The 16,926-nt window shown below is 47.3% G+C and overlaps 1 protein-coding gene across 7 annotated transcripts in view; it reads right to left on the reverse strand.

Moving 5' to 3' along the window:
• RAPGEF1 (Rap guanine nucleotide exchange factor 1) overlaps positions 1-16,926 on the reverse strand; it is an 82,144-nt gene that overhangs the window by 24,773 nt on the left and 40,445 nt on the right. For all 7 annotated transcript variants that reach the window (XM_073555958.1, XM_073555957.1, XM_073555960.1 and 4 more), the window contains exons 2-6: positions 11,680-11,822; positions 9,234-9,412; positions 8,903-9,059; positions 628-716; positions 378-527 (exon numbers count right to left, since the gene is read on the reverse strand). In XM_073555958.1, coding sequence (XP_073412059.1) covers positions 378-527; positions 628-716; positions 8,903-9,059; positions 9,234-9,412; positions 11,680-11,822 — 718 coding nt within the window. The remainder of the gene's footprint in view (positions 1-377; positions 528-627; positions 717-8,902; positions 9,060-9,233; positions 9,413-11,679; positions 11,823-16,926) is intronic.

Here is a 16,926-nt window from a genome sequence, read left to right on the forward strand (position 1 = left end):
GGTCAGCACTAAGAATGTTAACACTACAGGAAGGCAGAAAGAACTAACATGCATGAAATCTACAAGTAGGAATTCAGGGTTCTACATTGAGCAAAGGCCCATACAGAAAGCATCCCAAATTTTATTTCAGTCAACTGTAAAGATAAACCACGGCATCAATGAAAATCTTAAATACAGCTCCCTGTACAGAGACACATAAGATCTTGTCTGCACCCACCACTAGGGGGAGGCTCCCTGTAAAGAGACACATAAGATCTTGTCTGCCACCACTAGGGGGAGGCCCTTGTATATAGAGATGAAGGATATTTCTCTCTGAAGCCACCACTATGGGGAGCTCCTGCATACAGAGATACATAAGATTCTGAAGTGGGACATACCTATTATCCATCACTCGTATACCAGGTAATGGGGGTTTTGGAGGAGCAAGCTCATCAGATTCTACACAGTCTATAGGGGCTTCTTTAGATGGCTCGGGGGTCTTGTTTAGAATCTCCAGCTCTCGCTCTGACAAAGGCAAGTCTTGCGTGCTAGAAGAAAACATGAGTATGAGCCTCAGAAATGCTGGAGACCACAGAATGGACTTGAAGGGGAAGGAGATTTACCCCACTGTGAAACCCCAGAACACACCTGTCAGATTTGCACGCCGGAACAGTTGGCTTCACAGGGCTGGTGGGAGACGGGCGCTCCTGCTTCTCAATCATCAATCGTACCAACTCCTGTAGGAGAAAACGAGGATGCTAAATACACAAAACACATACAGAGGAGTGATGGCTATATACAAGACAGCAATGTATGTACACTAGGGTGACCGGATCTCATATGGGGGGGGAAAAAAAATGTCAGAATTTTGTCCGTCTGGACCCCACAAAACGATTCCCCTTTCCAGATATTGAGATAGCCAAAATTTGAGCTTGATCAAACGACGTTAACCCGTGCCGCTCGTCGCTCAAAGTTTGAAAAAATCCAAATTGAGGTATTTTAAGATTTAGGTATTTTGCATAGTCTGTTAGACTATAAAGAATGTGACAACAACATTGCAGAAATAGCCCTGACCAAATTTTCGAACCATTTGTGGTATTTGAATGCAGAGTTGGTGGGATTATCGTTTTTTGATCCCACCATTACAGACAATGAAAAGTTGTTAATGGCTAATAAATTGCTCAGTAGCACAGATGAACCATCAGAGCACGCTAACCTACATGAGTTGATAATTTTACATAGTTATCTAATCTATTCTAGAGCTTTTGTTAAAGTAGTTTTTGAAACGTCAGTATATAATGCTCGGCATTTGCTTACAACTTGCAGGACATATTGCTTTTGTTCTTCATCTTTTGTCAGAAGGTCGTTAAAGTCGGTTACTTCCTACCTCTTAATTTTTCTTTCCTAACTTTTGGATTTACAACCCTAGCGTGCTCTGATGGTTCATCTGTGCTACTGAGCAATTTATTAGCCATTAACAACTTTTCATTGTCTGTAATGGTGGGATCAAAAAACGATAATCCCACCAACTCTGCATTCAAATACCACAAATGGTTCGAAAATTTGGTCAGGGCTATTTCTGCAATGTTGTTGTCACATTCTTTATAGTCTAACAGACTATGCAAAATACCTAAATCTTAAAATACCTCAATTTGGATTTTTTCAAACTTTGAGCGACGAGCGGCACGGGTTAACGTCGTTTGATCGAGCTCAAATTTTGGCTATCTCAATATCTGGAAAGGGGAATCGTTTTGTGGGGTCCAGACGGACAAAATTCTGACATCGATTTTTTGCGGTCACCCTAATGTACACAGTGACTGCACCAGCAGAATAGTGAGTTCAGCTCTGGGGTATAATACAGAATGTAACTCAGGAGCAGTGCAGGATAAGTAATGTAATGCATGTACACAGTTACTGCTCCAGCAGAATAGTGAGTGCAGCTCTGGGGTATAATACAGGATGTAACTCAGGATCAGTATAGGATCAGTAATGTAATGTATGTACACAGTGACTGCACCAGCAGAATAGTGAGTGCAGTTCTGGGGTATAATACAGGATGTAACTCAGGATCAATACAGGATATGTAATGTATGTACACAGTGACTGCACCAGCAGAATAGCGAGTGCAGCTCTGGGGTATAATACAGGATGTAACTCAGGATCAGTAATATAAAGTATGTACACAGTGACTGCATCAACAGAATAGTGAGTGCAGCTCTGCTCAGTTGTTGCTCGCTGTGGTGATAGTGTGTGTGCTGCTGATCCTGCTGTGTGTTCCTGAGCTCTGAGATCCACCACCTCTCCACCCGGGGACCTGCTCTCTCTCCTACCCAGGGAGCACGTGAGTTTCCTGGGATGAGTGAAGGAGCCAAGTCCCAGGTTTCAGTTTAATGGGCCGGGCCAACGGGGAGCAGGAGAAACCAGCAACTGGCCCGCACATCAGGACTCGTGGGTGAGATGCTCCACCAAAAGTCGCAGCAATGAGGCTCCTACTCCCCCCAGGTCTGCAGACACCCAGAGAAGCCGTAAGCCTTTCAACATGGAGGAGAAGCCTGCTAGTGTGTAAGATGGCGGCCCTTCCAGAGGAAAGCTGGGTGCTCACTAAGGTGAGGCTGACCTTACTGAGGAAGGTTGGGGGCTGCAGAGATCCCAGGAGTATGTGTCCACCTTTAGCTACCGGGTCATGAGCCACCTCCGTGAGTATAAAGATGCAAGCAAGACCATCAGGAAGCTCCGGGAGGAGCTGCACTGCACAAGAGCCAAAGCTGCAGGTTCCTCAAAGCTGAGGAAGACCCAACTCCAAGGAGAGCTCAAGAGGCTTAAGCTTGAAATTAATGAGCTGGAGGTGAGGAAAGCATTCAGAGAGAAGAGTAGTCCCTTCAAGGAAAAACTATTGAATGAGGACAGATTTACAGAAATGGCTGATAACAGAGAGCAAAGGCAGATGGGGCTGCAACCTGAGAGCCAGATGTATGATGATGAGGAGAAGGATGACCAGCAAAAAGCCCCACCTGACAGCCTGCAAAGTCACCCGCAGGCCAAGTGCAGCGATCTCCCTCCTGCAGGACTGGCAACATTGGCATCTGTGTGCAGTTCTGCTTGCTCTGGGGAGGACAGTGACAACAGCGGCCAGGGAGGGGCGCTAATGGCGGAGATTAAGCTCCTGGGGTCCCCAGTGTGCCTTCAGAACTTCCATCTTGGTGATGATTAACCAGAACAGGCACCTGGGGGCCAGAAGAAAAAAAGGCAAAGACCACCAAGCCAAAGCTGCAGGAAGCGGTAAGCTACGTGTATACCCACCTCCCTGTACCCCATGAGTCTGCTGCAGGGACAGATCACTGTATAAGCCCCGTTGCTCAGCCCTGCCTGGGTTTTGTTGAGGATCCGGTGCAAAGGTGCGTGGAGATTACAAAGAATCGTAGTGAGGCACAGAGCTCCGTCTCTGCTTGTAGTAGCAGGGACGTAGCAGTAGGTTCATCAACCGAGAGGCTGGACAGTGAGGGCAGCCCGGCAGTGGGCGAATGAACAGGCCACGATGTCATATTCTGTATTGGCGCTGGCCAACAAGATGCTGATAGAAAGTATCAGCTGCGCCTCACAGCGGCACAAGAACAGCGGCTTCTGGAATCAACTGTGAAACAGCGGAAATTACCAACTGATGATGCGGAGGGCACACATAAGACCCAGGTATGGTACAGAACTGGAGGGGTATGGTCGCCTCCAGTTCTGTAGAGGAGACTGAACCCCTTGTACCTGATGATGCAGAGGTCAAAATATCACCTTCTGTTGTCACTGGTCCAGCAGGAGTAAAATGTGGTGGTGGGTATGGATGAGGAAAATTCTGTCTAGTGGTGTGGTTGCTGGTTTGGTCGAGAGTGAGGGGGTTATGGAGGTGACTTATAGTGATACTGTTGGTGTGGATGTAGTTTCTGGTTGCTCCCCCGGTGGTGGCAGAACCCGCCAGACGTTATGCCACTGTCACCTCTGGAGAAATAGGGCGTCCTCCTCGTCTCCGAGATATGGGAACGGCATGTTGCAGCGGCGTCTACTGGAGGCTCTAAAGAATGGTGAGAGATCACTAATGGTAGATGGTCGAGAGGTTGATCTATCCCTCTGGATAGAGAGGCATGGCCTGACATGCTTGTGAAACACAACAGCGACTCATTCCACTAGGTAACCCAGCCAAAACTCCGCTGTTGGATAGAGTAGTGAGGGGAGGAGGATCAAGAGGTATTATATCCATGATATATGCAACAATGTTGGAAAAGAGAGTGGCAAGCTTGGAGGCATTGAAGAATACCGTAAGTGGCAAGTTGATGTAGGTGATTTAGCAGATGATGAATGGGAAGATGCATTGCATGAAGTCGGTACGTAGATTTTGGGAGGGGATGTGACTGATTTACTTAATACTGTCCATCAATGTCAAATGGTACTAGACCCCAAAATGGCTCTCCTGGGTCGGGTGGAGAATTTGCCGCTCTCGGAGGGACACCAGCTGGCAGTCTCACGAATATTATATCAGGCTCGTAAGAGAGTGGCGGCTCACTGGAAGGGATCTTCTGTACCCACAATCACGGAAGCTACTGATGCAGTTAATAATAATATAGATATGAAGAAATATGTGTACCAAAAGAGAAGAACAATTAAGAAATGGGAGGATATATGGGCGCCTTGGTTGGAGAAACCCGAGTTGGCTCCTTCTACATTAACATGGATAAGAGCGTTGAGGAGGATATAACTGGAAAATTCTGGCTGTGAGAGACCAAATGGATCGAGAGAGAAGAGAGTTTCTTTGTCAGGTGAGGGTGGGGGGTAAGATGGGAGGGATTTTTGTGGGTTTCTATTGTGTTTATGCAATACACTATTTGGAAACTATCCTGTATGTCAGGGTTCCCCAACTCCAGTCCTCAAGGCCCACCAACAGATCATGTTTTCAGGATTTCCTTTGTATTGCACAGGTGAAGCAATTATCACCTGAGCAATACTAAGGAAATCCTGAAGACATGACCTGTTGGTGGGCCTTGAGGACTGGAGTTGGGGAACCCTGCTGTATGTGATTACCTGTTTTTTCAGTTTTTGAAAATGTTTAATAAAAAAATTACCTGATATAATAATAATCGGGGCCTTCCGAGAGCAAAAAGGGGGGATGCAGTGTGGAGCTTCCCAACAGCCGGGCCAGGTAGTGTGCGTAGGAATGTGGTCTGTCTTCGGTGGAGGGGCAGTGATGCATGTCCTCCAAGGTCTAAGGTTGTGGAGCTCCTGCTGAAGATGGGCTTCAAGGCGATTGACATCAATGACTTGATACATCCCTATTCCACACCTGAGTTTGATGTCAGCTTTGTTCAGCCAGAGGGGCTTGAGCTCTGCTGGTCGAATTAGGAGTTGGCAAAAAATGAGTCCGGCTGGCGAGACTTTGCCATTCAGGCGGTGTCTCGTCAAAACCAAGTCAAGAATGTGACCATGATTTGAAATGAGTCACTTTCTTGTTATGACATCATGACTGATGAGTTTGGCATCTGGTAAGGGGCCTGGATGTTTATGGTATAACTTAAGCATTTAGGTGGTACGGTTGCCCACATACCATCATCTGCCCTACTGGGTAGGGATCGGATCCTGGTCTTCTACCCGGGGCAACAGAATCTGACAGGTGCGGCGACCCCACACACTTCAGTGGAAACTGCACTGTGGAGAAATGTGCATTTTGTGGGGATATTGGCCATCTTGCTGCATCTTGTGTGGAGATTAGGTGCCACCTGTGTGGCAAGTTAGGTCACCCATTCAGCCATTGTACTGTTCCATTGTGCTGCTGGGGTTTGTTGATTCACTTAAGACTTTGTAGGGTGGGGCAGAGAGATTCCTGCTTGTGAACGGTTGGATTGGCAGCTCTTTCGAGGTTGGATCTGGTGTTTGCCAGGGTTATCTCTTGAGCCCGCTACTGTAAGTGTTTGCGATTGACCCACTTCTTGGGAGGGTGGAGCGTGGACAGTTGGCTGGGATCGGGATGGACTGGACAGCATCAGAAGCCACTCTGAGGGTGGTGGCATATGCCGATGTCGTCACTGTTTTTGTTTCCTCTCATGAGGAGGCAGGGTGGCTGATGTCAGAGGCAGATGGCTACTCGGAGGCATCCAGGTCCAAGATCAACCGGGATAAGTGTGAGTGTCTCTGGCTGGGAGGAGGAGATCCTGGTTTTGATCTTCCAGACACCCTTCCAGGACCCAAAGTTTCTGCAAAAGTCCTTGACATCGAATTTGGCCAGGGGGATTACCCCAAACAAAATTAGGACAGCAGACTAGAGATCTCCACTCAGAAGGTGAACCAATGACAGGGTTGGTCTTTGACCGTAAGGGAAAGGGTAAACATGATCAAAACTTACCTGCTCCCTTTACTGATTTATCTGGGCAGTGTGTTCATCTTGCCGGAGTCTCTCTGGACTCGGGTCTAGTTTGTTCTTCCAACTGTTATGGGGGAATAGACAACCTAGTCAAGAGGGAGGTTACTTATCGTATGAGGAGACTAGGAGAGTTGGGTATGGTCAACCCTGTGGTATTCCTTGTGGATACCTTAATTAAGATGAATATTGCAAACCTATGGAATGAGGGCTTCTATGTGGGTATTCTCCTGTAGGGGATGATTTCAGCCTTTCTTCCAGGAACGGGAGACAGGAGGGCAAGTGAAGTGTCTTCGCACACCGCATGGACGTCTTCCGGCTTAAGCTACCATGGTTCGGAAGGTAATTTGCTGGTGGGGGTTTGGGAATGTGGGAGATTAAGACTCTGCCAAAGAAACTTCTTGATAATAGGGTTCTGTTGACCCATTTCCAGAGGCCTATGGTGCTCAGGGATTGCCCAGTCAGGATCTTGGGGTGGGTTTGCATCTTTTGAATTTTATCAGGATCCCCTCGAAGTTTTGGGACTCGGCACAGCTTCCATGGGAAACTGTGTGAGGGACAATCTGAAGTGTAGCAGCTCTGAGAACAGGAACTGTCCTCAGGAGCATTGTGGAACCGTGCTAGAAAGCATGGACCACTTCCTGCTTCGTTGTCCCTTCAACACAGATGTGTGCAACAGGGTGGGCGCCTCCATTGGCTGGTCACAGCTGGCCAGTCTCTCCTATGCGGAATTGGCCTATGGAGCATTCGGAGACCTTGGTGGTCGGGACCGCTGCACCTTATTTCTAGTTAGTGCAGTGGTTAGATATCACACGTGGAACGCACGGTACCTAGTATCGACTCAACAGAAAATCCTCCCAGTGGACGATGTGTTTAGGACCATACTCTGTGACCTGGTGAAGGTGCGCTCTCTCGAGTATGAAAGACTGGACACACCTAGGGATGCTCTCCTCTGGAGGGGCTTTTCTTTCAGTGTGCCCTAGTCTGGTCATCTCCTTTCCTGGTGGTGGGCTGCTGCGGACACTGTAGATTTTTGTTTGATCAGTATACAGGGATGTAGGGCGGCAGTTGCCGAACTTGGGCTTTGTTTGCGGTTATTGTAGTTTGTTGATGTATTTATTGTAAATGGGGATCTAGATTTGGGTGCAAGTGTTAAGGTTGGGTGGTGAGAAAAGGGGGGAGGTGGGTTTATCTTGAGGGACTATGGGACACTGGAGTGTTTAGGGGAAAAACAGGCACTGCCTGATTTGGCCTATGGACGTTGGACATGGACTGAGACACAAGACGCAGGACCAGCTCTCAGGTCAGTGCGGGGGCTGGGAATGGTGGGCTTGAGTGTGGGGTGTTTAGTTTAGTCTTGTATATATTTGTATGGTTTGTGATTGCATGTGTGAATGTGTATATATATGTTTATGTATATAGTTTTTGTTTGCTATTGTTTATTTTTTTTATTGTTTGTTATTATTTTGTTTGGTGATCGGACTAGAAGTGTACGTTATTATTCTGTATCTATGTATAATATGTATGTGAGGAGAGAATGAGCAGCTGGACCAGTGTTCATTATACTGATTATTTTCTGGCTTATATTTCTGTTTTATTTCTGTTATTATGGTTATGTTTTTCATTTTTATAATAAAAGATCTACAGGATAAGTAATGTCATGTATGCTCACAGTCACTGCACCAGCAGAACAGCGAGTGCAGCTCTGGAGGATAATACATCTTTACTACCACTACATATCCCACATGCTTTTTTACATGGCATCCACCAATAGTTCTTCTGCATTGGGTGTGATGGAACTGACCCAGTGGATCAGGAGAGGCTGTGAGGCTTTCGGCAGTGGTAACGTGCTGAGCTCTTGGCGGGATATGATAATGAGGGTGGCTGAGATCCTGACAGTTTATGCACAGAGCTGGAAGGCGAGATCACAGCCATGAATCTGCGCACATGGAACGAGTGAGGAGAGTCCTGGAAGGCTCCCAAATAACTGACTTCATTCGCTGCATGACCTCACGGATGCCGACTCTGGCTGTGTCTCCCCAGAGGGGACAAACAGACGGCCTGCCAGATGTATGGCTGGGGTTAACCCCTTAGCTACTGTGATTAGTCAAGGACTGGACAAATTATTCAAAAGAACGATTCCAGCAGTGCCTCCAACCTGTGGCTCTCCAGCTGCCACATTAACCAGCCCTCCTCTGGAGTAGTCTGCACATGCTGGGAGTTATATGTTTGCCGCAGCTGGAGAGTCCACTTTATTATAGTAAAATATGACTAAATGAAAACCTTGTATTTCTATTGTGCATTGTTGCCACTAGATGCAGAATACAGTGCAAAGAATGGAGGTTTCATTCCGGTTGTAAGGAGAAAGGTGCAGTAAGAATTCAACGAAGTAGTCCTATTTATTATATACTGGAACTGCAATGTAGTCGTGTCAACAAAAAAAGGACACCCTTCATTCTTTACACTGCAGGCTGCATACAAATGAACATGATGAAAGGTCTTCAAAAGAAAGATGTCAATTGTAATCCTGACCTTGACTCCGTCCAGCACAGCCTTTATCACATCCTTCACGGTGGACACCATTTCCTTGTCCTCGCAGTTCACACCTTCCAGCATCACTTGATCGGACCAGCGGATGAGGTTGGCAAGAGACTGGTAGACCCGGCTGTAGCAGGAGGAGATTGCAGTGCTGTAACCAGGGTGGGAATTAATTAACATAGGGAAAGCAATCTCTTATCTGCCACTTGTTACACTGACAGCAAGCAAAGATGTTGAAAATGGAGAAGAAAAGGAGTAGAAAGCGAATGAGAACAATGCAGAGCTTCACATGTTCAGGGACTGACGCCGAGGAACATTCACCAACCTTTGCTGCGAGTGCGTGTCTGCCTGGACCAAGGGTAGGATGGCTTCCAGGACCTTGCTGGCAGAGCCAGGGAGCATCACCAGCACCATCTTATCTACCGCCATCTTGTCTACAATAGTCTTAAAGTAGCGTAGGGCATTGACGACTTCCTTCTCTTGCTCCTCCAGCCGGCTCAGGATCTGCAAAGGTAGGAGGAAGAAGTATAGAATACCTAAGGCTAAGGACAAGCCACAAAGACTGAAATCCCAGAGGAGCATCATGGCATGGTTAAGGCATTCAGGAGTCTGGGAAAGCTGGGTTATAACTGTACGAGCCATGACTGCAGCATTGCGGCTTATCATTCAGATTTCCCAGAAGCAGATCAAGCAGGAAAATACTCAAAATTGCAAGGGACAACTCAAGTGCAACCTGGTTTGGTTTCATTATAAGGCAACACGACAGGAAGAGAGGAGGATGAAAGTCTCTGTACTTTCCCTAACTCATAATGAGAGAAGATTTCCTGAATGACACCCGAGAGACTTCAACACATCGAGACTGAGAAGGTACTCATCAGATCCACCGCACGACTGCAGCTGATCATAATCTGACTCAGCACCACCATCATCTTCTGATCGTGACACTGGCCCATTAAAATGTTGCCACTAGAAGAAGGAGAATCCTGATCGAAGAGCAAGATTGACCTAGTGAAGTATATGAGGGATAGTGGAGGTAGCATCAGGGGATAGCATGTGGCTTGTAATACAGCTGTGAGGCACGGTGGTGGCAGTAGGGGATAGCATGTGGCTTGTAGTACAGCTGTAAGGTGCAGTGGTGTCAGCAGTGGATAGCATGTGGCCTGAGTGCAGCTGTGAGGTGCTGTGGTGGCGGCAGGGTATAACATGTGGCCTGCAGTACAGCTGTGAGGTGCTGTGGTGGCGGCAGAGGATAACATGCAGCCTGTAGCACAGCTGTGAGGTGCTGTGGTGGTGACAGCATGTGGCTTGTAGTACAGCTGTGAGGCGCGGTGGTGGCTGCAGGGGATAGCATGTGGGCTGCAGAACAGCTGTGAGGTGCTGTGGTGGCGTCGGGGGATAACATGCGGCCTGCAGAACAGCTGTGAGGTGCTGTGGTGGTGACAGCATGTGGCTTGTAGTACAGCTGTGAGGCGCGGTGGTGGCTGCAGGGGATAGCATGTGGGCTGCAGAACAGCTGTGAGGTGCTGTGGTGGCGGCGGGGGATAACATGCGGCCTGCAGAACAGCTGTGAGGTGCTGTGGTGGTGACAGCATGTGGCTTGTAATACAGCTGTGAGGCGCGGTGGTGGCTGCAGGGGATAGCATGTGGGCTGCAGAACTGCTGTGAGGTGCTGTGGTGGCGGCGGGGGATAACATGCGGCCTGCAGAACAGCTGTGAGGTGCTGTGGTGGTGACAGCATGTGGCTTGTAATACAGCTGTGAGGCGCGGTGGTGGCTGCAGGGGATAGCATGTGGGCTGCAGAACAGCTGTGAGGTGCTGTGGTGGCGGCGGGGGATAACATGCGGCCTGCAGAACAGCTGTGAGGTGCTGTGGTGGTGACAGCATGTGGCTTGTAGTACAGCTGTGAGGCGCGGTGGTGGCTGCAGGGGATAGCATGTGGGCTGCAGAACAGCTGTGAGGTGCTGTGGTGGCGGCGGGGGATAACATGCAGCCTGCAGAACAGCTGTGAGGTGCTGTGGTGGTGACAGCATGTGGCTTGTAGTACAGCTGTGAGGCGCGGTGGTGGCTACAGGGGATAGCATGTGGGCTGCAGAACAGCTGTGAGGTGCTGTGGAGGCGGCGGGGGATAACATGCGGCCTGCAGAACAGCTTTGAGATGCGGTGGTGTCGACAGGGGATAACATGCGGTCTGCAGTACAGCTGTGAGGCGTGGTGGAGGCGACAGCATGTGGCCTACAGAACAGCTGTGAGGTGCGGTGGCAGGGGATAACATGCGGCCTGCAGTACAGCTGTGAGGCGTCGTGGAGGCGACAGCATGTGGCCTACAGAACAGCTGTGCGGTGGTGGCAGAAGGTGATAGCATGCGGCCTGCAGTACAACAGTGGGATGATGGACATCATAGCATGTCAGCAGCTCATGTCGCCCTCCTGCTGAATTAGATCATATGGACTAAAATGGTTCAAGCAGCAAAAAGGGGGTGAGAGTAAGATGGGAAATTATCGCAAGATATCTCGGCAGGGAGACACCGACAAATGACAATAAGGCTCCTGGCTTACACACCATGGTGGCTGCACAGGCAGCAGCACATCTGCCCCGACATGTTACTGTAGAGGAGGAGCGATCCCTGGTGACACTACAGCTGCTTCATGCCGTAACAAACAATATGGTGACCAAAACCGAAGTGGTGTGTATGCGGAAAGTGAAAGAGCCACAACATGATGGGGAAAAGGTTAGCGTGGTGTCAGATGTTACACCTCTTTATAGGCATTTACCTTATTAACAGGCTTCTCCTCAGTTTTCACCGTGAGGTCGGCCGACTTGCCTTTCTTGGAGGGAGTCCTCTTGATGATTTTAGGGGAATGAAACTTGTCTTTCAGTTTCATGGTGAAGGAGGAGAGGTGGGAACGCTGACTGTCTGCAAAGTAAGAACAGGGGTAACAATGTGGGTTTAAACAAGAAACGAAAAAGAAAATTACATTACCCACTTCCACAATAGTCTACAATCAAATGTCTCCATTAGAGTTGAGAGATTACGTTCGGGTTCCCGCTTATTCGGCTTACCGAATAAGCTGCAGAGGGAACCCGGATAAATGGAGTGCGCTGGCTGATCGGAGCCGCAGCTGCATGTGTCGCAGCTGTGTTACAGTATGTGCAATAAACAGGCTCTCCATCCATGTGCTGTGACTGTAACACAGCCATAACACATGCAGCGCCAATCAGCCAGCCCGATCCAACTCTAGTCTAGATCACTGGTAATTCATTCTAAAGTTCCTACATTATAGTACGGATCCTCAGTTACATCCTGTATTCTACTCCAAAGCTGCACTCACTATTCTGCTGGTGCAGTCACTGCCCATACATTACATTACTGATCCTATACTGATCCGGAGTTACCTCCTGTATTATACTCCAGAGCTGCACTCACTATTCTGCTGGTGCAGTCACTGTGTACATACATTACATTACTGATCCTGTACTGATCCTGAGTTATATCCTGTATTATACTCCAGAGCTGGACTCACCATTCAGCTGGTGCAGTCACTGTGTACATACATTACTGATCCTGAGTTACATCCTGTATTATACTGCAGAGCTGAACTCACCATTCTGCTGGTGCAGTCACTGTGTACATACATTACTGATCCTGAGTTACATCCTGTATAAATACTCCAGAGCTGCACTCACTATTCTGCTGGTGCTGTCACTGTGTACATACATTACATTACTTATCCTGTACTGATCCCGAGTTACATCCTGTATTATACTCCAGAGCTGCACTCACTATTCTGCTGGTGCAGTCACTGTGTGCATACATTACTGATCCTGTACTGATCCTGAGTTATATCCTGTATTATACTCCAGAGCTGAACTCACCATTCTGCTGGTGCAGTCACTGTGTACATACATTACTGATCCTGAATTACATCCTGCATTATACTCCAGAGCTGTACTCACAATTTTGCTGGTGCAGTCACTGTGTACATACATTACTGATCCTGAGTTACATCCTGTATTATACCCCAAAGCTGCACTCACTATTCTGCTGGTGCAGTCACTATGTACATACATTACTGATCCTAAGTTACATTCTGCATTATACTCCAAAGCTGCACTCACTATTCTGCTGGTGCAGTCACTGTGTACATACATTACTGATCCTGTACTGATCCTGAGTTACATCCTGTATTATACCCCAAAGCTGCACTCACTATTCTGCTGGTGCAGTTACTGTGTACATACATTACTGATCCTGTACTGATCCGGAGTTATATCCTGTATTATACTCCAGAGCTGAATTTACCATTCTGCGCAGTCACTGTGTACATACATTACTGATCCTGACTTACATCCTGTATTATACTCCAGAGCTGAATTTACCATTCTGCGCAGTCACTGTGTACATACATTACTGATCCTGTACTGATCCGGAGTTACATCCTGCATTAAACGCCAGAGCTGCACTTACTATTCTGCTGGTGAGGTAAGTGTGCATATACACATTACTTATCCTGTACTGATCCCAAATCACATCTTGCATTATACTCCAGAGCTGAATTTACAATTCTTCGAGCTGCTACTTATCCAAGCTTCACTTGTAGATAAGCTGATTCTATAGTGTAGAGAAGTGCAGATATTGGCGTCAGACATGAAGAGGAGAGGGAGCATTTATGCCACAAAGCAAGCAGCTGCTTCTGCAGGACAGGACCGCGCATGAGTAACGCCAAGTAGCTTCTTGCAGAAACCACAGCTAGAAATAGTTGGAGACACAGCGCAGTGGCTGACTACCACAATCCTGCGCTAAATATCACTTCTCTGTGACCGCAGAAGCAGCTGTCACATCCGACAGCGAAGGATGCAAAGGAGGGGGCAGGGTGGGAGAGTGGAAGAAGATACATGTGTGATAATACCAGTGCACAACTGGGCAAACTGGGAACTACTTTCTGGTTTCATGCAAATGCATACAGTTGTGGCCAAAAGTATTGACGCCCCTGCAATTCTGTCAGATAATACTCAGTTTCTTCCTGAAAATGATTGAAAACACAAATTCTTTGGTATTATTATCTTCATTTAATTTGTCTTAAATGAAAAAACACAAAAAGAATTGTCCTAAAGCCAAATTGGATATAATTCCACACCAAACATAAAAAAAGAGGGTGGACAAAAGTATTGGCACTGTTCGAAAAATCATGTGATGCTTCTCTAATTTGTGTAATTAACAGCACCTGTAACTTACCTGTGGCACCTAACAGGTGTTGGCAATAACTAAATCACACTTGCAGCCAGTTGACATGGATTAAAGTTGACTCAACCTCTGTCCTGTGTCCTTGTGTGTACCACATTGAGCATTGAGAAAAGAAAGAAGACCAAAGAACTGTCTGAGGACTTGAGAAACCAAATTGTGAGAAAGCATGAGCAATCTCAAGGCTACAAGTCCATCTCCAAAGACCTGAATGCTCCTGTGTCTACCGTGCGCAGTGTCATCAAGAAGTTTAAAGCCCATGGCACTGTGGCTAACCTCCCTAGATATGGACAGAAAAGAAAAATTGACAAGAGATTTCAACGCAAGATTGTGCGGATGTTGGATAAAGAACCTCGACTAACATCCAAATAAGTTCAAGCTGCCCTGCAGTCCGAGGGTACAACAGTGTCAACCCGTACTATCCGCCGGCGTCTGAATGAAAAGGGACTGTATGGTAGGAGACCCAGGAAGACTCCACTTCTTACCCCGACACATAAAAAAGCCAGGCTGGAGTTTGCCAAAACTTACCTGAAAAAGCCTAAAACGTTTTGGAAGAATGTTCTCTGGTCAGATGAGACAAAAGTAGAGCTTTTTGGGCAAAGGCATCAACATAGAGTTTACAGGAGAAAAAAAGAGGCATTCAAAGAAAAGAACACGGTCCCTACAGTCAAACATGGCGGAGGTTCCCTGATGTTTTGGGGTTGCTTTGCTGCCTCTGGCACTGGACTGCTTGACCGTGTGCATGGCATTATGAAGTCAGAGGACTACCAACAAATTTTGCAGCATAATGTAGGGCCCAGTGTGAGAAAGATGGGTCTCCCAGCAGGACAATGACCCAAAACACACTTCAAAAAGCACTAGAAAATGGTTTGAGAGAAAGCACTGGAGACTTCTAAGGCTAAGTGCACACGTACCGGAACTCTTGCGGAAATTACCGCGAGAATTCCGGAATTCCAGTCAGCAGGAAAATCGCATTTTAAAGTCCCGCGATTTTCCCGCGGAAAAACTAGCATTTTGCAAGCGTAATTAGCTTGCAGAATGCTAGCGTTCTCCAAGCGATCTGTAGCATCGCTGGTAGAACTGATTGACAGATTGGTCACACTCGTCAAACATAGTGTTTGACGAGTGTGACCAACTTTTTACTACTGAGGCCGCCTATGCAGCATCAGTAGTAAAAGATAAAATGTAAAAAAAAATAAAAAATAGTGTTATTCTTACCCTCCGACGTCCCGCGCATCCGTTCCCAGTAATCCTTTGCGAAAATGCCCGCGATGACGTCAGTTCTCGCGGGATCGCGACGTCTCGCGGTAATTCGCGATGACGTCGCGCGAATGACATCGAGACTTCGCGATCCCGCGAGAACGGACGCCATCGCGGGCATTTTCACAAAGGACTACTGGGAACGGGAGCGTGAAGAGAAGCGGAAAGACTGCGCGGGACGTCGGAGGGTGAGAATAACAATATTTTTTATTTTTAAATTCTATTTTTTACAGGGGTATGGTACCCAAAGCCCGGAGGACAGTCTCCTCTCCTCCGGACCATGGGTACCATCCGCAATTGTTCTGCTTACTTTCCGCATGGTGTGCACAGCCACATGCGGAAAGTAAGCGGAACAATGCATTCCTATGGGTGCGGGATCGCCGCGATTCCGCAAATTAATGAGCATGCTGCGGTTTTTACCGCAAAGCGATTCCGCCGTGGTAAAAACCGCAGCATTAGCACAGCATTGCGGAATCCCATAGGAATGCATGGGATGCTTATTTTTCGCGTTTTCGGGCAAAATCGCGCGGTTAAAACTGCCGCGAAAACGCGAAAAAAACGCCACGTGTGAACTCAGCCTAAGGTGGCCAGCAATAAGTCCAGACCTGAATCCCATAGAACACCTGTGGAGAGATCTAAAAATCGCTGTTTGGAGAAGGCATCCTTCTAATATCAGGAACCTGGAGCAGTTTGCCAAAGAAGAATGGTCTAAAATTCCAGCAGAGCATTGTAAAAAACTCATTGATGGTTACCGGAAGCGGTTGGTCGCAGTTATTTTGGCTAAAGGTTGTGCAACCAAGTATTAGGCTGAGGGTGCCAATACTTTTGTCTGGCCCATTTTTGGAGTTTTGTGTGAAATGATCAATGTTTTGCTTTTTGCTTCATTCTCTTTTGTGTTTTTTCATTTAAGACAAATTAAATGGAGATAATACCAAAGAATTTGTGTTTGCAATCATTTTCAGGAAGAAACGGAGTATTATCTAACAGAAGGAAAAGTTGCAAAATCTCGAAGAGAGGTTAGCTACGTTGAAGATCATTAAGGAAGGTGAAGAGTTCTTGGACAGAGCAGAATTATCTCTTCATGTTACAGAAAGAGAAGAAATTCGAAGTGCACCTGAAGAAACAGAGGAATGGAGACATGTGACCCAGAGAAGCAGGAGGATCAGGAGGCAGTCAGCACCCATACTGCTCAGAAACCAGTACCAGGCTCTCACGCAGGAAAACAATGAAGAAATACATCAGGATAAGACTTTGCCAACAAGCAGCAACCTTGTACGCCTTCAGAGTCCTCCTGGATGGAGAAAGAAAAATGTTGTGAAGAAGAAACGGAGAGTGGTGGTCATGGGGATTCCCTGTTGAGAGGAACAGAGGCCGCTATCTGCAGACCGGATATTACTTCAAGAGAAATGTGTTGTCTTCCAGGTGCAAAAATTAAAGATGTGTCTGACAGGATATCAGGACTCTTCAGACCTACAGATGACTACCCATTGCTGCTACTACATGTGGGGACAAATGACAC

This window comes from Dendrobates tinctorius, unplaced genomic scaffold (genome assembly GCF_039654945.1).
Source record: "Dendrobates tinctorius isolate UK_male_01 unplaced genomic scaffold, ASM3965494v1 ptg000231l, whole genome shotgun sequence".
In the NCBI taxonomy this organism is placed as follows: Eukaryota; Metazoa; Chordata; class Amphibia; order Anura; family Dendrobatidae; genus Dendrobates; species Dendrobates tinctorius.